Here is a 16,629-nt window from a genome sequence, read left to right as displayed (position 1 = left end):
CACCTCCGATTTGGGGCCGGCGCTCCCCTCCTCTGCCCCCGCAGGCCCAGAACCACTCCACACACTGCGATGCAACAGCTGATTTTCCCAGACCCCCGCTCCCCGGGGGCCGAAAGTGCGGGTTCGCGTCCCCTCCTGCAGCACCTGCCAGCTACCAGGTACTCGACGGTTGGATAAAGGAATGTCCAGGACTTCAGAATGAAGAGGATGAAAGAGAAGGTAACCTTTGTACAAGGCACATCCTTTTAACAGGATGAAAGGCTTAACTCAAAGGAATGAATTGTATAGGCGGAGACGCAGGCATCCACAGTGGCTCCCTGCACCTGCTTGAGGAGCCCCCCCTGGGCTGGGGGCATGCACAGATGGGGGTTCTGTCCCTGTGTCCCCCGGGGTCCTCGGGGGCCTGGGTTCTGCAGCAGCTCCCTGCCAGTACAGGGAGATGGGCAGCTGCAGGTGGGAAGGCATTGAGAAGGAAAGTCAGAGTCCTGTCATTAAACGCGAACAGAACGTTTATGAAAAAAAATCAACCTGGACATAATCATATTCCAGCACCAGCCCCTCCGAAGCCCTGGGCCAAGGTGCCCACTGAGCAGACCCCAGGGACCCAAACAGACCCCCTGGCCTGAGACCTCTCTCTGCTTGGTTCCCCTCGACGGAGTGTGTGTGTGTGTGTGTGTGTGTGTGTGTGCTGTGTGCGGGGTGCATATGTATCTGCACGGTAGCTCCATGGGCCCCAGGGGCCTCCCCGGCCAGGCTTGGGCTGGAGCAGAAATGCGGTTACCCCACCTTCCATCTTTGCTTCTCCGGCTGCTCCATCCAGCGCTCAGGCCCTCTAGCGGCTCCTGAGAGAGGGTCTCCTGCTCCCCTTCCTCATGCCGAATCCAGAAGCCCCTCTGAACTGGGAAGGATGGGTTTCCACTGGCAGGAGGGCGGCGCAGGGGTGCGGTATGGCGGGGCACTGCAGGACCGGAGCGTCCCTGGGAAGCAGGACCATGTGCTGAGCCCCTGGACTTGGGGGCATCGTCCTGAGGGGACAGAGGCAGGAGCGGACGGGGAAACTGACCTCAAAGGAAGCGCCTTTTCCATCCTCGGCGTCTTTGTAGGAGACCAGTCCCTCGGTGGGGAGTTTGGGGACACAGCCTCGGGCCTTGGGAACAGTGGGCACAAGACCAGGGCTCGGGGTGGAGGGCTCAGGTGGGGGCGCTTCAGAGGGGCCAAGAGAGTGCTTCCGGAAACGTGTCCCCTCCTGGCAGTGCCAGCCCAGGGACAGGAGGAGCCTTCCTGGATGCTGGAACTCAGCTGACTCTGTGGGTCCAAGGCTGTGCTCGCCCCGGGTTTGAGGACACCAACACACGACCCAGACCAGGGACGACCAGGCCCAGCCAGGGAAAGGGTCCGAAGCTCGTGGTTGTTCCCGGCCTAACCTCTGGAACCCCTCCTCCAGGCGAGGTCTGGGACCCCAGCGTGGCAGGCCCGGGCGGGAAGGACATGGGCGCCAAGGGCTCGGCCGCACGGCCCGAGTCCAAAAACTTCACACTGGCCCGGCCTCCCCGCGAGGTGCCCAGGCCGCAGGCGCGGCGGGCCGTCTCTGTCGCCATCCAGAGGGCGCTTCGTCCCCTCCGCCGCCGGCCTCCCGCGCCAGTCCCGGGGCCCGCGCTGGGCCCCCGCGGCGCCGTGCACGCGCATCGGGCGCGCCCCTGGCATCCGTGGCCTGCGCGCCGAGCCCGGGCGCGCAGCGACGCCCAGAGCGGCAGGGCCGGCGTCCCCGGGCTCGGCGGGCGCGGGCGCGGGCGCGGGCGCGGCGCGGGGCGGGCCGGCGCGGGGCGCAGTGGGCCGGAGCCCGGGCGCGGCGGCGGCGGCGGCGGCGGTAGCAGCGGCGGCGGCGGAGGATGGCGCGCGCGGGGCCCGCACGTGGAGGCCGGCGCGGGGGCGCGGGCAGGGCCGGCTGCTGAGACGCGCTGCTGCCCCCCGCGCGGGCGCCGCGGCTTCAATGGCGCCATCGCCCAGGACCAGCAGCCGGCAAGATGCGACCGCCCTGCCCAGCATGTCCTCAACTTTCTGGGCGTTCATGATCCTGGCCAGCCTGCTCGTCGCCTACTGCAGTGAGTACCGCGCGGCCCCGGCCCCTGCACAGCCCTCCGGCCCGGCCCGGCCCGGCCCGGGGTCCCCAGCTCCCGGGCCGCGGCTCCGGCGGGGCGCCCCGCGGGCCGCCCGGAGTCCGAGCGGAGTTGCGAGCGCCGGGCGCGCCGTCTCCCGGGCCCCCGCCGGTCCTCGGCTGGGCCAGCAGGGCGAGGGTCCGCCCGGGCTCCCGGCGCTCGCCACTCGCCACTTCCGAGGCCGGCGCCGCCGCCGAGCCTCCCTCTCCCGACTCCGGGCCAGGGCCCGGGCGCCAGGCCCCGGGTGGCGCGGCGCGTCCCTGCGCGGCGATGCCCGCGGCTGCCCGGCGTGCTGCCGCCGCTCCCGGCCCAGGCCCGGGATCCGCGCCGAGCGGGCGGCTTCGCCGCGGAGCCGCGCGCTCCGGAGGCGGCGGCAGGTCCGGGGCGGGCGGGCAGCGCTGCCGGGGGTGCCGGCGGAGCGCCCTGCCCGGAGCTTTGCGCTGGCAACACTCCCGCGGGGGCCGTGGGGGGACGCGGTGGCCGAGTCCGGAGCGGGGCGCCTCGGGCAGGAGCGGGTCTCGGGCTAGGACGCTCGGCTGGAGCCTCGGGCTTCCCGGGAAGCAGGCTCGCCAGGCGCTTTCCTAAAAAAAGAGAAGTGAGGGGTGGGGTGCCGGGAGAGCCGGCCGCTGCCTCCGGCCTTTGGCGAGTAGTGTCCGGGGACCTGAGCCGGTGACCCAGTGGGTCTGGAGCGGGGCCGCGAGCTCAGGGCTGGGGTGGCAGGGGCTGGTGGGGGCCCAGGGCACAGGCTGGGAGCTGGGGGACCGGGAACAGGCTCGGCGTCTGTTGGGGTGCGTGGGGGTGAGCTGCGCCTTGGGCACAGGCTGGGGGCTGGGTGAATAGGGGGTGGTCAGACACCGGGCACAGCCTAGGGGCTGGAGTGGGGGTGCTGGTCAGTGCTCCGCGCACGGTTCGCGGCTGCTTAGGGTGGGTGGAGAATGGTCAGCGTCCCGGGCACAGGCTCTGGGCAGAGATGGCCCTGGCTGGTCCTCGACCACCTGCCACAGGGTCTGGGTCCCCTTCCACGCAGCAGGAGGAAAGGACGGATGCTAAGGAACACCTGTCATGGAGAATTGCCATAGGCGCGGGAGGCGGTGGAAAAATATGGATTCTTTACAAAAACAAAAAAAAAAAGGCCGGCGCTGAGCCTTGCTCCGCGCCACCACCTCGCAACCCGCGGCCTCCTGGCTCCCAGTCCGAGGCTTTTCTGTCTCCAAAATGGGACCGCAGCGGGCGGGCCATGGAGATTCCGGGGGCGCGTGGTCGCCGGAGTCCCGGGACAGCCCAGCCCGCTGGAATTGCGAGCGAAACCTGGTGCTCAGAGCAGGAGTCGTGCTGCTCGTGCACATCCTACAGTTGCTGGCGACGCTGTGGCAGCGCGCGGGGAGGGGTCTCAGAGCGGGAAGATCCCCTGTGGGGTCGCAAGCCCGGCTGCCCCGGCAGCGTGCCCCTCGGTTCGCCTTCTCTGGGCGCGCTGCCTGGAGCGGTCTGGGGGTTTGAAGGAGGTCTCCGCTCAACCCGCCCCCCCCCCGCCCCCCCACACGCTGCCATCTCGGGGCCTGGGGCAGCGGGCTGGGGCTTCTGGAGCAGAACCCTAGCCAGCTTCCTTGGTGGTGGAGAAAGGGTTAAAGGCTGATAAACTCTGGACACACAGGGGAGGCGAATTGGAACACACTTGCTGGTGGCAGCAGGGGGAGAGGGGCTCATCCTGCGTGTTTGGTGGGGGGGGGGGACTGTGGTGCTTTGAGTCCCTGGGCTGCTGTCCCTCCCCAGCTCTAGGGACCACGGCCTTGGCACCGAGAACCCGGCCACCACAGGCTGGTGGGAGGCAGCCCTTTAGGTGGGAAAAGAGCAACTGCTAATTGTTGTTAAGTACATAACACCTCCGCCCGGTGGCTTCCCCGCTTCACACTCCAGGTGCACCTGCCGGGGCTCCCTCCTCACCTTCTCAACCTGCCGCCCCGCCCCCCTGCCTGGAGCCACCTAACCCTGCAGGAGGCCCGCTTCTGTCCCTCCTGGCCCTCACGCCCCTGCTCCAGGGGGTCAGAGCGCAGCGCCCGGGCCTGCCTGCCGCTGCTGAGACACTGGTGACTCCCCAGATCCCGACCCATATCCAGGCCGCCTTTAGGAGGGCTCCCTGGCATTCTGGAAACGGCTCATCCACCAGGACGAGGACATCTGGTCAAAATGCCTCATCCAGGGTGGCAGCCATCCTTCCTAACAGAAGCTTGCGTTAACCACATACTCGTGGCTCTTTCCATTTCCGTGGAATACGGAATAATTGACAATAAGGTAAGAGTTTTGGACACACCCCGTTGCACTAGATTTGCACTTGGAGAAATTGAGACATTTCACTAAAATACAAAGTAGACACATGCACTTGGAGAAATTAAATCATTTTACTAAAATACAAAATAGACATAATAAGAATTTATAGCTTGGAATCTCAGTCCTGGAGGGGAAAAAAAGCACTTTTTTTAATAATTGATAAAGCAAACAAAATGGAAATTAAACAGTTCCTGTGACTTCTTTCTCTTTCCCAGTATATCTGGGTGAAGAAGAATAGTTGGAATCCACGTTTGTCGATTGTTTTTGCTACCAGTCAGGAATTTTATTACCCCAAATGTCTCTGTGTTATGGAGCAGATATATTTGCACCATATTAATTAGGGAAACCGATAAGAATCATACAGGATTCAATTATCCTGCCTATTAAATCCGGGCGTTTCTCTGCAGCACACACGACGTTCACTTCCTGGCGCTGCTGAAAGAAAACTGGACTCTTTCTTGGCCGGCTTTTCAGTTAGGGGGTGTTCTACTGTTCTTGGCCCAGGGAGCGCCCCCCTCCCCTTTGCAGCCTTGCCCAGAGTCTTATTCAAGGCGATGGGCTCCACCCTCTGGCTGGAGAAAGACCTGCAGTCCCCCAATTAGGTTAGTTGCTATAGTGACACAGCCCTGTCATTTTTCTCCTATGGGGGAAGAATTGCCAGGAAGAGCAGAGAGGAAGGGGCCCTCGATGGGTTTCTTTGGAGACACACACCCCTCGCTGTGTGTACCGTCCCCCGAAGCGCAGCGCCGGACGCTTGGGAAAGAGCTGTCTTGGGGGAGGGGATGGGCTTGGGGTGAGACAGCTGGCATCCTCCTTCGTGCTGGTCTGGGGGAACCTCTGTCCTCATGGCTCAGAGCACCTGACTTCGATCAATCGTCCTCTGCGTGGCCTCTCCGGCGGGGACAGGTCTGCCTGGCCCTGGCTCTTGGCTGGGTGGGAAAGCTCTGGCGAAACCAGAGTGGTTTGCCTGCGTGCTGCGCGGGTCCCCGAGACCCCGGAGATGCTGGCTTTACAGCATCCCGGCTGTGAGAACAGTGACGGAGGTGAAAAGAATGACGGGCCCGTGGCTGCCCTATGATGCTAAACCTTGCTTGGACCCTTAAGCGGAGTCTTAAATTCCAAGTGGAGAAGGCTGTGTTTTCATGTAGATGGCCTGTCCCCTGTTTGGGGGCAGCCATGTAGATGGCGTGTCCCCCTGGCGGACGGCCGCTCCTGGCGTGTAAATGGTGGGAGAAAAGTCTGTGTTTCAAAATAGCAGGGAGCAGGGCTGGGGAGAGGCAATGGGACTGAGGTTTTGACTTTTTTTTCCCAAATAAATCCCATCAAAATTGAAATGTAGCTATAACTGAAATCTCCTGGCCTCGGCTGCAAGTATGAGAAGAAATTACAAACAACTTCTGAATTGTTTTTAATCCATTAGAATCCTAACTGAGCGTGGGCTCTCCGATGCTGCATATCCTATATAAATACAATTTATTGCGTATTTAGGAGAGATTAGAATGTGCCACTTTCCTGCTGTTCAAATTTTATTTCTGGGGTTTTCAAAGAGGTAAAATTGAAAATCCTGGAAACTTAATGAAGTGATGCCATTCAGAAGTTTTTTCCTCATCTTTTTTTTTCCTCCTACTGTGTGTTTTATTTGATGAATTTCTGGCAGCAGAAGATGCTGTGTCTTTCTGCTGCATAAAGGCGGGTCACCTGCTTGTGGGACTTGTATTAGCAGAACTCCTTGCCACCTCCCCCGGGATTGTCTCTGACCCCTCGCTCCCAGCAGCGAGGCCAGGGGACAGCGATTCCCCAAGGGGCTGCGTGCCACGACTGACTCAGCGTGCCAGGTCTTCCGCACCAGGCCTCCGGCCCGAATTCCGCCCTGGAATTCCACGCGCAGACCTGCCACTTGGCATCCCTGGCATGAAATATGGAGATCGACTTTCGTGGCGTGAAGTATTTTCAGGTGACTTTTATGGGCGTAATTATGGGGAAATGTTATGATAATGTGGCACTAGAAAAGGGGAGAAAAGCAAAACATTAAAATCCTCATTTCTTTATATAGCTTCGCAGCTGCGCTGATGGAGAAGGCTCATTTTTGCATTAAGACGTGGTGCTCTGGAGTTAATGACCTCTACAGAATGCCACCTGTCACCCTGAGCCGTGGGTGCCGGTCGAGCGATGGGGAGAAGACTGGCTGACAAGGGGACATGGGTCAGGGTCCCCCGAGGGAGAGGGGATCAGATGCTGATCAGAGAGGGGGCGGGACCTGCACCTGCTGGGGTTTGTTGGTTCAGGGGGTTGTCACTGGCTGTCCTCGTAAGGGCCTGGGCTGGCACACGGGGCTCAGAGTGCCTGGTAGTGTCCCTTCCTGCTGCAGCTGTGCACGCCACCCGAAGACCCTCGAGCTGAGCGGGGGTGGCCGGGCTGTCCCAGGAAGCGGCCAGCCGTGGGCTGCTTCTCCCTGCTCTGCGTCATTTCCACATAAGGGCCCTGGGTGGCACTACCTGAAACTCCCAGCAGGCAGCACAAGCTCCTGCCTGGGTGACTGGGCTTTCCAGAGATGCCCGGCGGCTGGCAGCTGGTCCAGGCAACTCTCCTTCACCCCGAGAACAGGGTGGGGGGCTCCCGCAGGCTTTGTCACGTTCGCTGGTTTATCCCAGTGGCTGGCAGGAGTTGAGCGCAGAAGCACTTTTATCTCCAAAGGGGCCGGCGGGACTCCTCTGGAATCCCCTGGTCCTGTGTGGCTCTCGGGGTGGGGGTGGGGGTGGGGGGGCAGGTCCAACTTCGCGAGCCCTTGGCATCCTGGGAATGGCAGGCCTGGGCCCTGGGTGGGATGTCCCCGGGCGAGGCCCCACTCATCTAAATGCTCCCGCTTCCCCGTCCTGGGTCCTGCCGCGGCACCTGCTGTGGAGTCAGCCTCCCCCGGGAGGGGCCCGCCTCTCTGGGCACCCCGGGACCTGGCTCCCCTTCCAGGTGTGGGGAGTGAGGCCTGGGGAGCCAGTGCCAGGCCTGTGCCTCAGCTTGCTCGTGTGACGAGGACTTGGGAAGTGTGGGCATCCCAGGGAGGGGGCTGGACGGGCAGCACAGAGCAGGCAGGGGAGCAGGGCCTCGAGCGGCTGGGCTGGGCACCCTGCTCTGCTGGGTTCCTCGCTGGCCTCTCTCCGGCACAGCCTGCCTGACCTTCCGGGGTGGCCCTGGGTCCCCTTTCCATTCCGGACCCTTCTCTTCCCTGCCCAGGCCTGGCCAGGGCCTCTGCACTGCAAGGCAGCCTCTGGCTCTGTCCTTGTGCCCAGCCTCCTGCAAGTCCTTGTCCCAAACTTAGCCGTTCTCCAGGTCTGTCTCCACCACTGTCACCCGAGTCCCTCCTGGACACTTCAGCATGGTCCTCGGTGGCCCCTCTGCCTCCAGGCTGGCCACCGGGGGGATCCCCACGCACGGCTCCCCTGGGACTGGAGCTGTGCCATCCCCTCCCCGTCGCTCCCCACCTCCTGCCACCTCACTCCAGGCCTCCTAAAGCCGCATCTTCCTGGCCAGGTGGCCCTCTCCCGCCCCGGCCTGGCCCCGCAGGTCCAGGGCTCCGGGCTCCCTTCCTGGGACCGTGGTGTGTGCGCCTCCCCCTGCATGTCCGGCCTGTTGACTGCCGCGATCTACTGCCCACCCGGCCCGGCGCACCTGACACCCTGCAGTGCTGCTCAATGGGAAGGCACCTCTGAGATGGACAGGCTCCAGACCTGCCTGCCGCCAGCGCTGGGGACCCCTCCTCCAGGAAGCCTTCCCTGAGTACACTGCCTCCTCTCCCTGGCCAGGGCTCCCTGTGGTCATCTGGATGCCTGCCGTCAAGGCTCAGCGCCCAGGCATGGCTTCTTGCCCCTAGGTCCCTGACTGCCTGATTCTCTGAGCAAACGCTCCTTTATCCTGGCGCCCTGGGGGTTAAGCTGTGATGGGGCGAGGCGGAGGGTCTGGGACAGACCTGAAAGTCTGGGGGTGGAGCCTAAGGACGAAGGGTGGGGCTGAAAGTCTGGGGGTGGAGCCTAAGGTCTGGGGAGGACTCGAAAGTTTGGGGCGAGGGCGGGAGGATTAGGGAAGGGGCCGGAGAGCTGTGGTCTGAAAAATGGAGTCCTGGGATTTCCAGGATCAAATTGGGTTCGACTGATGTCAGATTAAAAAGGAGAAAAAGAAAACCGTGTGGCTTCTCGGATGAAATGTTCACTGTTTTAAAAATGTCCCTGGTGGGGCCTGCGCACCGGCCGCCAGCGCGGAAGACTCCCCACACCTCCCGTCCCTGCTCCTGCCTTGAAACCTCCGCCCTTATTTTCCTCCAGTGCTGACCTTCCCTGATGCCCCTCTCTTGGGGATTTCTGCCCCGTGACGCTGTGACCGGCGGGGCCTGGCCACGCTGGGCGGGCTGCCCTCACGGCGGGGTGCTGGGCAGCATCCCTGACCCCCACCTTCTGATGACGTCAGTAGCACCCCCCGATCCCGTGTGACCACCAAGCCTTGTCTGTGTGTCTCCCTGGGACAGACTTTACCCCGCAAGGGGGCCCCTGGTTTCCTTTCCTGGCGTTTCCTGGTTTGTTGAACAAAGACTCTGATTCTGGAGCTCGTGCCAGCGGCGTGACAACCCCACGGCCGTGTCTGGAGCGGAACAGCCGGCACGGGGCTCTGAGGACAGTCAGCCGGTCCCCTTCCGCGGCAGGTGCACCTCCGCAGCGCGCCTGGGAGGGGACGGCCTCTCTGCAGGTCTCTAGGGCTCGCAAGCCGCCTTGGGGCTCCCGGGTTCCTGGGAGCCCCTTCTCCACAACATCATGTGTCCTTATCGTGGGAGTAACTGTGTTGCCGCTGGTGATAAAGCCATTTAGAGGCAAACCTTCTGGATCGTGTGATGACAGGGGAGCCCACCGCCCTTCCGACTTCTACCCACAGGCCGGTTGATGCTGGCCTTCTCAGGGGACAGCGAAGTCCTTGGGCGAAAGATTTGGAGATTTCTGTCTAGAGCCCACCAGAACAAATGCAGAAATGCCTTTCCCTCCAGAAAGTTCTTCTGCAGCCGGTAGGAGCCTTGGCTGCCCGGAAGGTGCCTTTATTCCGTTGTTTTTTGGGGTGTGTGTGGTGGAGCCTGTTGCCCCGATCCCTGGTGGGTTCTGTTCCAGCCTGTGCCCACCAGCTGGCCTTGTCCCTGGACCCAAGGAACCCCTGCAGGGGGTCAGCAGGCTTGCGCTGGCAGATGGAGCAGGCAGACCCCCTCAGCCTCAGGATGCCCCCACCCCAGGCAGCCCATGGCCATCGTCCCCTTCCTGTCACCACCCTCACGCCTTCCGTGACCCTGGGGGGCAGAGAGCGGTCCCTCGGTGCACCTGCCAGGATGTGTTGCTGCGTGTGCGTGAGAAGTGTCAGACAGCCCTCGCACACACATGCACACGCACACCTGTGCGGGTCGCCGACACCCCCACACCCAGCCTGCATGTTGCATTTCAGCCTCAGCCCCTTCAAAGTTCTAGTCCCTGGAGATCCCGGTGGGGTGGGGGTGGAGGGTGTTTGAGACTCAACTGTTCCCAATGCTTTTCCTCCCCATTTAGTCCCTTTTTTAAAAATTGTATTTACTTTGCATTATTTTTTAATTAGAGAATGGTTGCCTTACAATGTTAGTTTCAGGTTTACGGTAAAGCGAATCAGCCGTATATATATGAATATATATATTCATTCTTTTTCAGATTCTTTTCCGTACAGATTATTACAGAATGTTGAGCAGGGCTCCCTGTGCTGACAGCAGGTCCTTGTCGGTTGTCTGTTTTCTCTGCGGTCGTGTGTGTGTGTGTGTGTGTGTGTGTGTGCGCGTGTGTTAATCCCAACTCCCAATTTGTCCCTTCTCCACCTGCGCTTTCCCTTTGGTGGCCATAAGTTTGTTTTAGACAGTGTGAGCCTGTTTCTGTTCATTCAGCCATGCAAAAAAGAAAGAAAAACAATATGCCATTTGCCGCAACGTAGATGGACCTAGAGAGTCTCATAAGTGAAGTAAGTCCGAAAGAGAGAGACAAATATCATATGATATCGCTTACGTGTGGAATCTAATAAAATCATACGGATGAATTCACTTAGATCTTAACCAGGGCTGTAGGATGCTCAGGTGTGGCCTGGCGGCCTTCTGGGCGGATAGAGGCCTGGGGGCCGTGCGGTGAGGAGCAGGAGGGGCAGAGCCCAGGGCTCCCCCCTGGTGCCGGCCGCCTGCACTGCGCTGTCTCTCTGTGCGTGTCTGTGATTTTGCACCAGCACCTGTGCACACACACCGCAGACACGCATCCTGTCCCTTCTGCTGAGGGGCCTCAGTCTCCGCATCTGAAGGTCACGATGCTAAGCATCCTGCCCGACCGGAGATGTCACTGGGATCAGAACCCACGATCCCAGAACCAACTCCAGGGGTTCGCCTGGACCCGGGCTCCCGTTGCACTTAGCTCCAGAGTCCAGGGACAGGTGCTTCCTGCTTCGGCTCCGGGGCTGGGGGGCAGTGGGTTTCACCGTAGCTCACACGGGCAGGTGAGTCATCGCTGGCAAATACCTCGAATGTGCCCTCCAGCGGGGCAGGTCACTTGGGTCATCTGGTGTCAAGCGGGCTGGGATGGGACAGTGACCAGGTGTCCCTGAGCACAGGGAGCAGGCAGCCTTGTCCCCGGGGCAGGGCACCCTCTGTGCAGAGCAGGGCTGCAGGCTGGGTAGGCCCCGGGGGCTGCTGCTGTGCGTACCTCTGCCCTGGCCGAGCTGGGGGCTGACCCCCAGCCCCTTCCCGGCACCGAGCCTGCGGTGAGGACATGCTGATTGAACTCAGGCTCGTAGAACGCTCGGGAGCTGGGTTCCACCCGCTGTGGTCCCTTCCCCGGCTGGCATCCTTCCATGTGCAAATGAGGCTGGGGGACCCCAGGTGGCGGGCTGGGCCCAGCAGTTCTTCCCAAGGGGCGCCTGGTGCCTGGTGTGTCTGCTGGTGGCCCTGGCAGGGGAGAGTGAGGGGGAGAGCGGGCGGCTCATCCTTAGGGCCCTGGCAGGGGAACTGCCCAGCAGGGCCAGCCAAACTGTCCCTTCCCACTGGCTTCCCAAGGCGCCTTCTTTTGGTGGCACAATCCTCTGACCCCTTGAGGGCCTCTGCCCAGGGCTCCCCAGCTGCAGACCCACCAGCCAGGCCCTCCCAGGTACCTGCTGTGCCTCCCTGGCCAGCCCCTCGGTCACACCCACCCTTGTACCTGCAGACATTCAGAGAGACCATGAACGCTTGAGACCACCTGTTCCACCTGTTCCACCCCAGCTGCCTCAAGCCCGCACACCCCCCGCCCCGCCGCCCCCACCAGGGTCGCTCCGCCTCCATCCTGGAGAGCGCCTCCCCGCCCCCACAGGACAGGCTCACGTTCTGGATGGAGAGTTGCTGTGGGGAAGTGCACGCGTGGATTACTGGGGCCTCTCTCCTGGGCCCCATGGCTGTGCTCACGGCCTTGTGGGTGCCCAGTCCGGGCTCTTGCACCAGCCACGGGCAGCCCCCGGCCTGTTCCCCTGCACTCAGACCCTCTATCCTCGATATGAGGTCTGGCGTCTGGATGCTTTGGAGACGCTGCTGGCATGAAGAGGCTCTGGCCACCTGACTTCCCTCTGGTCCAGACTCATCACTTCTGGGAAGGGGTGCCCGGGGTGCCCAGCAAGGGGCAGGGCAGACACGGGCGGGGGGGGGGCAGGGGGAGCCTGAGGAGCCCCTGGGCCTGCACGCTGTGGGTGGCGTCCCCAGGTGAGGTCACGCGGTGGCCCTGGATGGGGACAGAGCCGAGAGCCTGCCAGGGGCTCCTTTCTGGAGGAGGGCTGGGCAGGGCATGCGGTCCCCTCCTCCTGGCCCATGTCTGTCCCCTGGGACTGGTGACCATAGCCCCTTGCTGTCGTGGTCACTGTTGTGGTCACTGACACAGGACTGGCCCCCAGCCCATCACCCCTGGTTTACCGATGACTCTGGAATGGTTTTCCAAGAGCACAGGTGGCAGAGGTGGGTGTGGGACAGCCGGGGCCCCGCACTTTCAGGACACACCCCTGCACGTTGGTCCCCCTGCTTCCACCTGCCATCTGGGCTCTCGAACGAGAAGCACCCACTCATGTCGTCAGGTGGCTTTGCCCGCGTCCTTGCTAAGGGCCGGATGGACCCCTTTCTCCTAAGCTCCACCCCAAGGGTTTCACCTGATGCATAAGACAGTCGATACCAGGCTTGGGAACGTCTCTGAGTTACTCGCGTGTTGGTCAAATCCACGGGTGGTGGTGACGGAGGAGTCTTCCTGGCCTGGTTGACCTGACCGTGAACCAGTCGGCTGGAGCTGGACGGAGGCTGGTGGCTTCCTGTTAGCAGGTGCCGGTGACGTCGGGGGTGGGGCGTTGCTGCTTCTCCAAGACCTGAGGCCTGTGTGATTTTTCTGTGTGCGGAGGGTGGTTGGAAACTGCGCCGGAAGCCTTGCGGTGGGGGCGGTCTGGGAGGTTCCCTGGAGGACATTCCTATTGGGACTTTTCAGTTACAAGGCTCATGCCACGAAGCCGCCCTAAAGGCCCCTGAGTGCAGCGAGCGGCCTCCTTGGCTTTGCTTTTAAGTTACTTTTCTCCATAGCATGTTCTGTTCCCTGCTAGGGCTTCTCTGAACACGGCGAAGGGCCATTAGTGGGTCGATAAGACTCGTGTTAATTAACTGATGCTAATGTAGGGTCTTCACTGCCTTGCTGCCGCGGCTGGCGAGGCAGCCTGGGAGCCTCCCTGCAGTCCCCGCAGCCCACCGCAACCCTGCTTCCCGGCCACTGCGGGCTCTGTGGCTGTAGGGGAGAGCTGTGGGGAGACAGGCTGGCCCCGAGCCGAGTGTGGAGAACCGTCACATCCACGGTTGCAAGCTGGAGAGGAGCACGGGGGCTTCTGGGGCGGGAGCCACTCAAGGTGACAGAGGTGGCCCAAGCTGCACAGATGCCACCGTGAAGACTCTGGACCCAGGCGGGGGAGCGCCTGTGTGCAAATGAACTCGGGGGTCTCTCTGAACCCCACTGCAGCCAGAGGAGCGCCCCAAACTAAGAAAAGAGCGAAAGTTACCGCCATCAGGACCCGGGACACTGGGCGTGGGCAGCCCGGGGGCTTCGGCTTTGTGAGACGTGACACACCACGCGCCTCTTTGCAGGACTTCGATTTAGTTGAAACGAACGTCCCCTTGTCGGCAGAAAGGCGTTTGCCGCATCACTGTTTGGCCTCCCTTACCTCTGCTCCATCCGAAGGCTCCGGGAGGAAAAGGAACGGCTTTTAAAGACGGGAGCCGCCGAAGCCCACGCGCAGCTGGTGGCCGCTGGCCGCCTCCAGCTCTGGTGCATGTGGGGAGGAGGGTGCGGTCGCCATGGAGATTTCACAGCAGGCTCCAGCCACCGTCACCCTCTCAGGTGGTCTGAGGTTTCTGTCTGTTACACCCTGCGAAGAGGGCAGGATGCCCAGAGGCCTCCGTCCAGGCCACACGCCAGCGCCGCCCGCTGTGGGTGGCCTGGAGGGTGTGGGGTGACGAGCCTGCTGGAGGATGGACCCTTGGGGAAGGGGTCTCCTGCGCGCCGCGCGTGGGCCTGCGTTCCTCATGGTGTCGCGTCGGGCCCGGGGTTGCCCCTCAGACCTGGCACCTGCTTTGCCCACCCTCCATTCTCGGGGGCAGCGAGGGGGTGGGGTGTTTTAAGAAACAGGGAGCCAGAGTCAGCGGCAGTGAGCAGAGTGACAAGGACTGGAGGGTCCTTACTGGGAGTGCGTGGGGCCTGGGGAGGCCGTGGGGCGCCGGGCTGCCTGTGGCCATGGATGCTCCGCAAGCCTCCTGCCCGCAGGCGCCAGGCGGGACACAGCTCTGGCTTTGGGTAACCGGGAGGCCGCAGCCACAGCCTCAGCCCCTCCTCTCCTGTGACTCAGGTCTGAAGGCTTCCTGGCCCTGGACGGAGCGTCCCCCGCCAGCGCTGGCTGAGCCTGGCCTCGGTGCTGTGGCCTGTGCTCACCTGGGAGGCGTGGGTGTCTCCGTTCCCGGGAGCGAAGGGGGCTCCTCTGCAGTGGGGGCCCCAGTCCTCCCAGCTCCCCGTCGCTTGGGCCCTCTGCTTACACTGCGCTGGGAGCCCCTCTGGAGCGCGACCGAGGCTTCCCCGCTGCCACACTGTCCACATGGGCGGGTCAGGGGCCTGCCAGGAGCAGGTGCAGCCGGCGTGTTCATCCAGGTGGACGGCCAACGTCAGCCGTCCATGCGTGGGGGGAAGGGGGCTCGGATACTGGTTTGGCCGACAGTGTGGTGTGGGTGTGCGTGTGCGTGTCCCACCCTGTTCCGCCTTGACCTGGAAGTCTCGCTCTGGCAGGTGTTTTACCCACGTGGCAGAAGGGCCTCGAGCAACTCTAATCCACTGAAGTTCCAGGAGCCAGATCTGCCAGGCCACGGGGTCCCTGTGGTCAACGCCTTATCTTCCGGCCCAGCTCTAGCCCAGACGAAGGCCCGTTCACCCCAGGAGCCTGCCCGGTGGGGCACCTGCCCCTCCTGGGCCACCTTGTTTTAGGCCCCCACATTCAGGGCTCTGTCCCAGGGCCCCAACTGCACGCCCATATTCCCCGACCCTGGCAGACCCCCTCACCTCTCAGGGCTCTGGTGGCCGCGGCTGGATGTGCTGCCCATAGGGACGTGTGCTGCCACCCAGGGCTTCCCAGCCTGCGTGAGCCACCCTCGGAGAGCTGTGTGCCGACCCTGCAGTGCCACCAGCTGCGGTCTTGGTGAATAGACATCTGCCAGGCACCCACACACCATGTCCACCTGCCTCTGGGTCCTCAGGGCACCCTCCCCGCTAGACGCTGTTGGTCTTACAGGAAAGTGGGGCGCAGGGAAGGCAGGGGAGGCTCCCTGTCCCTGGTGGTGGGGGGGGGGGGCGACAGAGGGAGACCTTCTGAGTCTCCCAGCCTGGTCCCGAGGGGCTGGGAGGCTTGGAGAAGTGACCGTGGTGGGACTTGTGGCTGAGGAGGCAGCTGGGGGGGTATCCAGCCCCCACACTGAGACGGGCTGGCAGCTCTTGGACTTTAGGGTCTGGGGTGAGTGGGGGGAGCCCACTGGTGACAACTTTGCCATTTCCAAGTTAGATTCAAGTCACGATTTTAAAAGGGGGAGAGAGAGAGAAGGAGGGGAGAGAGAAAGAGGGGAGGGGAGGAGGGAGGGGAGAGAGAGGGAAGCGTCCCGCACCGGGTGGGGGTCCCAAGTGGAGTCTCGGAGGCCACTGCCGGGACCCCAGCAGCATCTTTTTCAGCCTTCTTCAGCGGGTGGGGTGGGGCCAAGGGTCTGCCCTGGGGAGACTTAGGAGCTTGGGTGCCTTCCATACCCCACCCGAGCCTCCCTGTGAGCTCTCTGTGCCAGGCTCCCTCTGGTGTGTCTGCTCGCAGGTGGGACACGCATCCTTTGACGCTGGGATTGAATGGGTTGCGTCTGGCATGCCCTGGTGCTCAGGAACCCCCACAAAAGTCCATAGCCTCTCAGAGGGTGTTTCTGGAGCCATTGACAGGTGGCAGGGAGGTGCCAGACTCCCCTCTTACCTCAAGGCATCGGGTCCTCCCGGTGGGAAATGGACTGGTATGATCTCTTTTTATACAGAGAGAACCTGGGTCTCGGAGGCCCGCAGTGGCTCCGTCTTGCCCAAGTGTGGTGAGGCTGCAGTTTGAACTCGTCTGCCTGACCCCTCAGCTCTGGATCTTGTCATGAACCCTGTGCAACTTCTCCTGCCCCATGGGGTATGGAGTCAGGGCTGCCCCGGGCAGCACCACGCAGGGCACTGCCACAAGCCTACAGTGATGTTTGTTCAAGGACCAGGATGAGTGTTCACCCAAAGGCATCCTGGCAACGTTGCTGATGGTACCACGTCTGCAGAAGTGTCACCCTGAGCACGCCCCGTGCAGACCAGAGCAGCTGTGCAGCCCACTGCTCACTCCTGGTGACCTGGAGCAGGTCACGGTCCATCCTTACTTGCAAAACCAGATGGCCTGGTGCTGCTGCCCTGGATGGCGAAGAAAGTGAGCGTCCCTAGGCCTGGGTCAACACATCTGTCCATTTAACCCTTGAATAAAGGGCAGTGTTTGCTGAGCCCCGCCTCCTCAGCAGAGCCCTGACCAGCAGGGGGGCTGC

At 62.5% G+C, this 16,629-nt stretch overlaps 1 protein-coding gene across 3 annotated transcripts in view; it reads left to right on the top strand.

Moving 5' to 3' along the window:
• Positions 1–1,744: 1,744 nt before the first annotated feature.
• The window catches only part of TAFA5 (TAFA chemokine like family member 5), a 157,309-nt gene continuing 142,424 nt past the window's right edge, over positions 1,745–16,629 (top strand). For all 3 annotated transcript variants that reach the window (XR_014845363.1, XR_014845364.1, XM_021091359.2), the window contains exon 1: positions 1,745–2,102. Coding sequence is in view for 1 of the 3 variants with exons in the window: in XM_021091359.2 (XP_020947018.1) it covers positions 1,991–2,102 (112 nt within the window). In the remaining 2 variants the exon portion in view is untranslated. The remainder of the gene's footprint in view (positions 2,103–16,629) is intronic.

Source organism: Sus scrofa, chromosome 5 (assembly GCF_054392235.1).
Source record: "Sus scrofa isolate SSC_HxYL_T2T_F1_AM1 chromosome 5, Sscrofa_HxYL_maternal_Yorkshire_Landrace_v2.0, whole genome shotgun sequence".
NCBI classification, from domain to species: domain Eukaryota; kingdom Metazoa; phylum Chordata; class Mammalia; order Artiodactyla; family Suidae; genus Sus; species Sus scrofa.
Note: the sequence above shows the minus strand (reverse complement) of the source record. Positions and strands in the feature narration are given on the sequence as shown.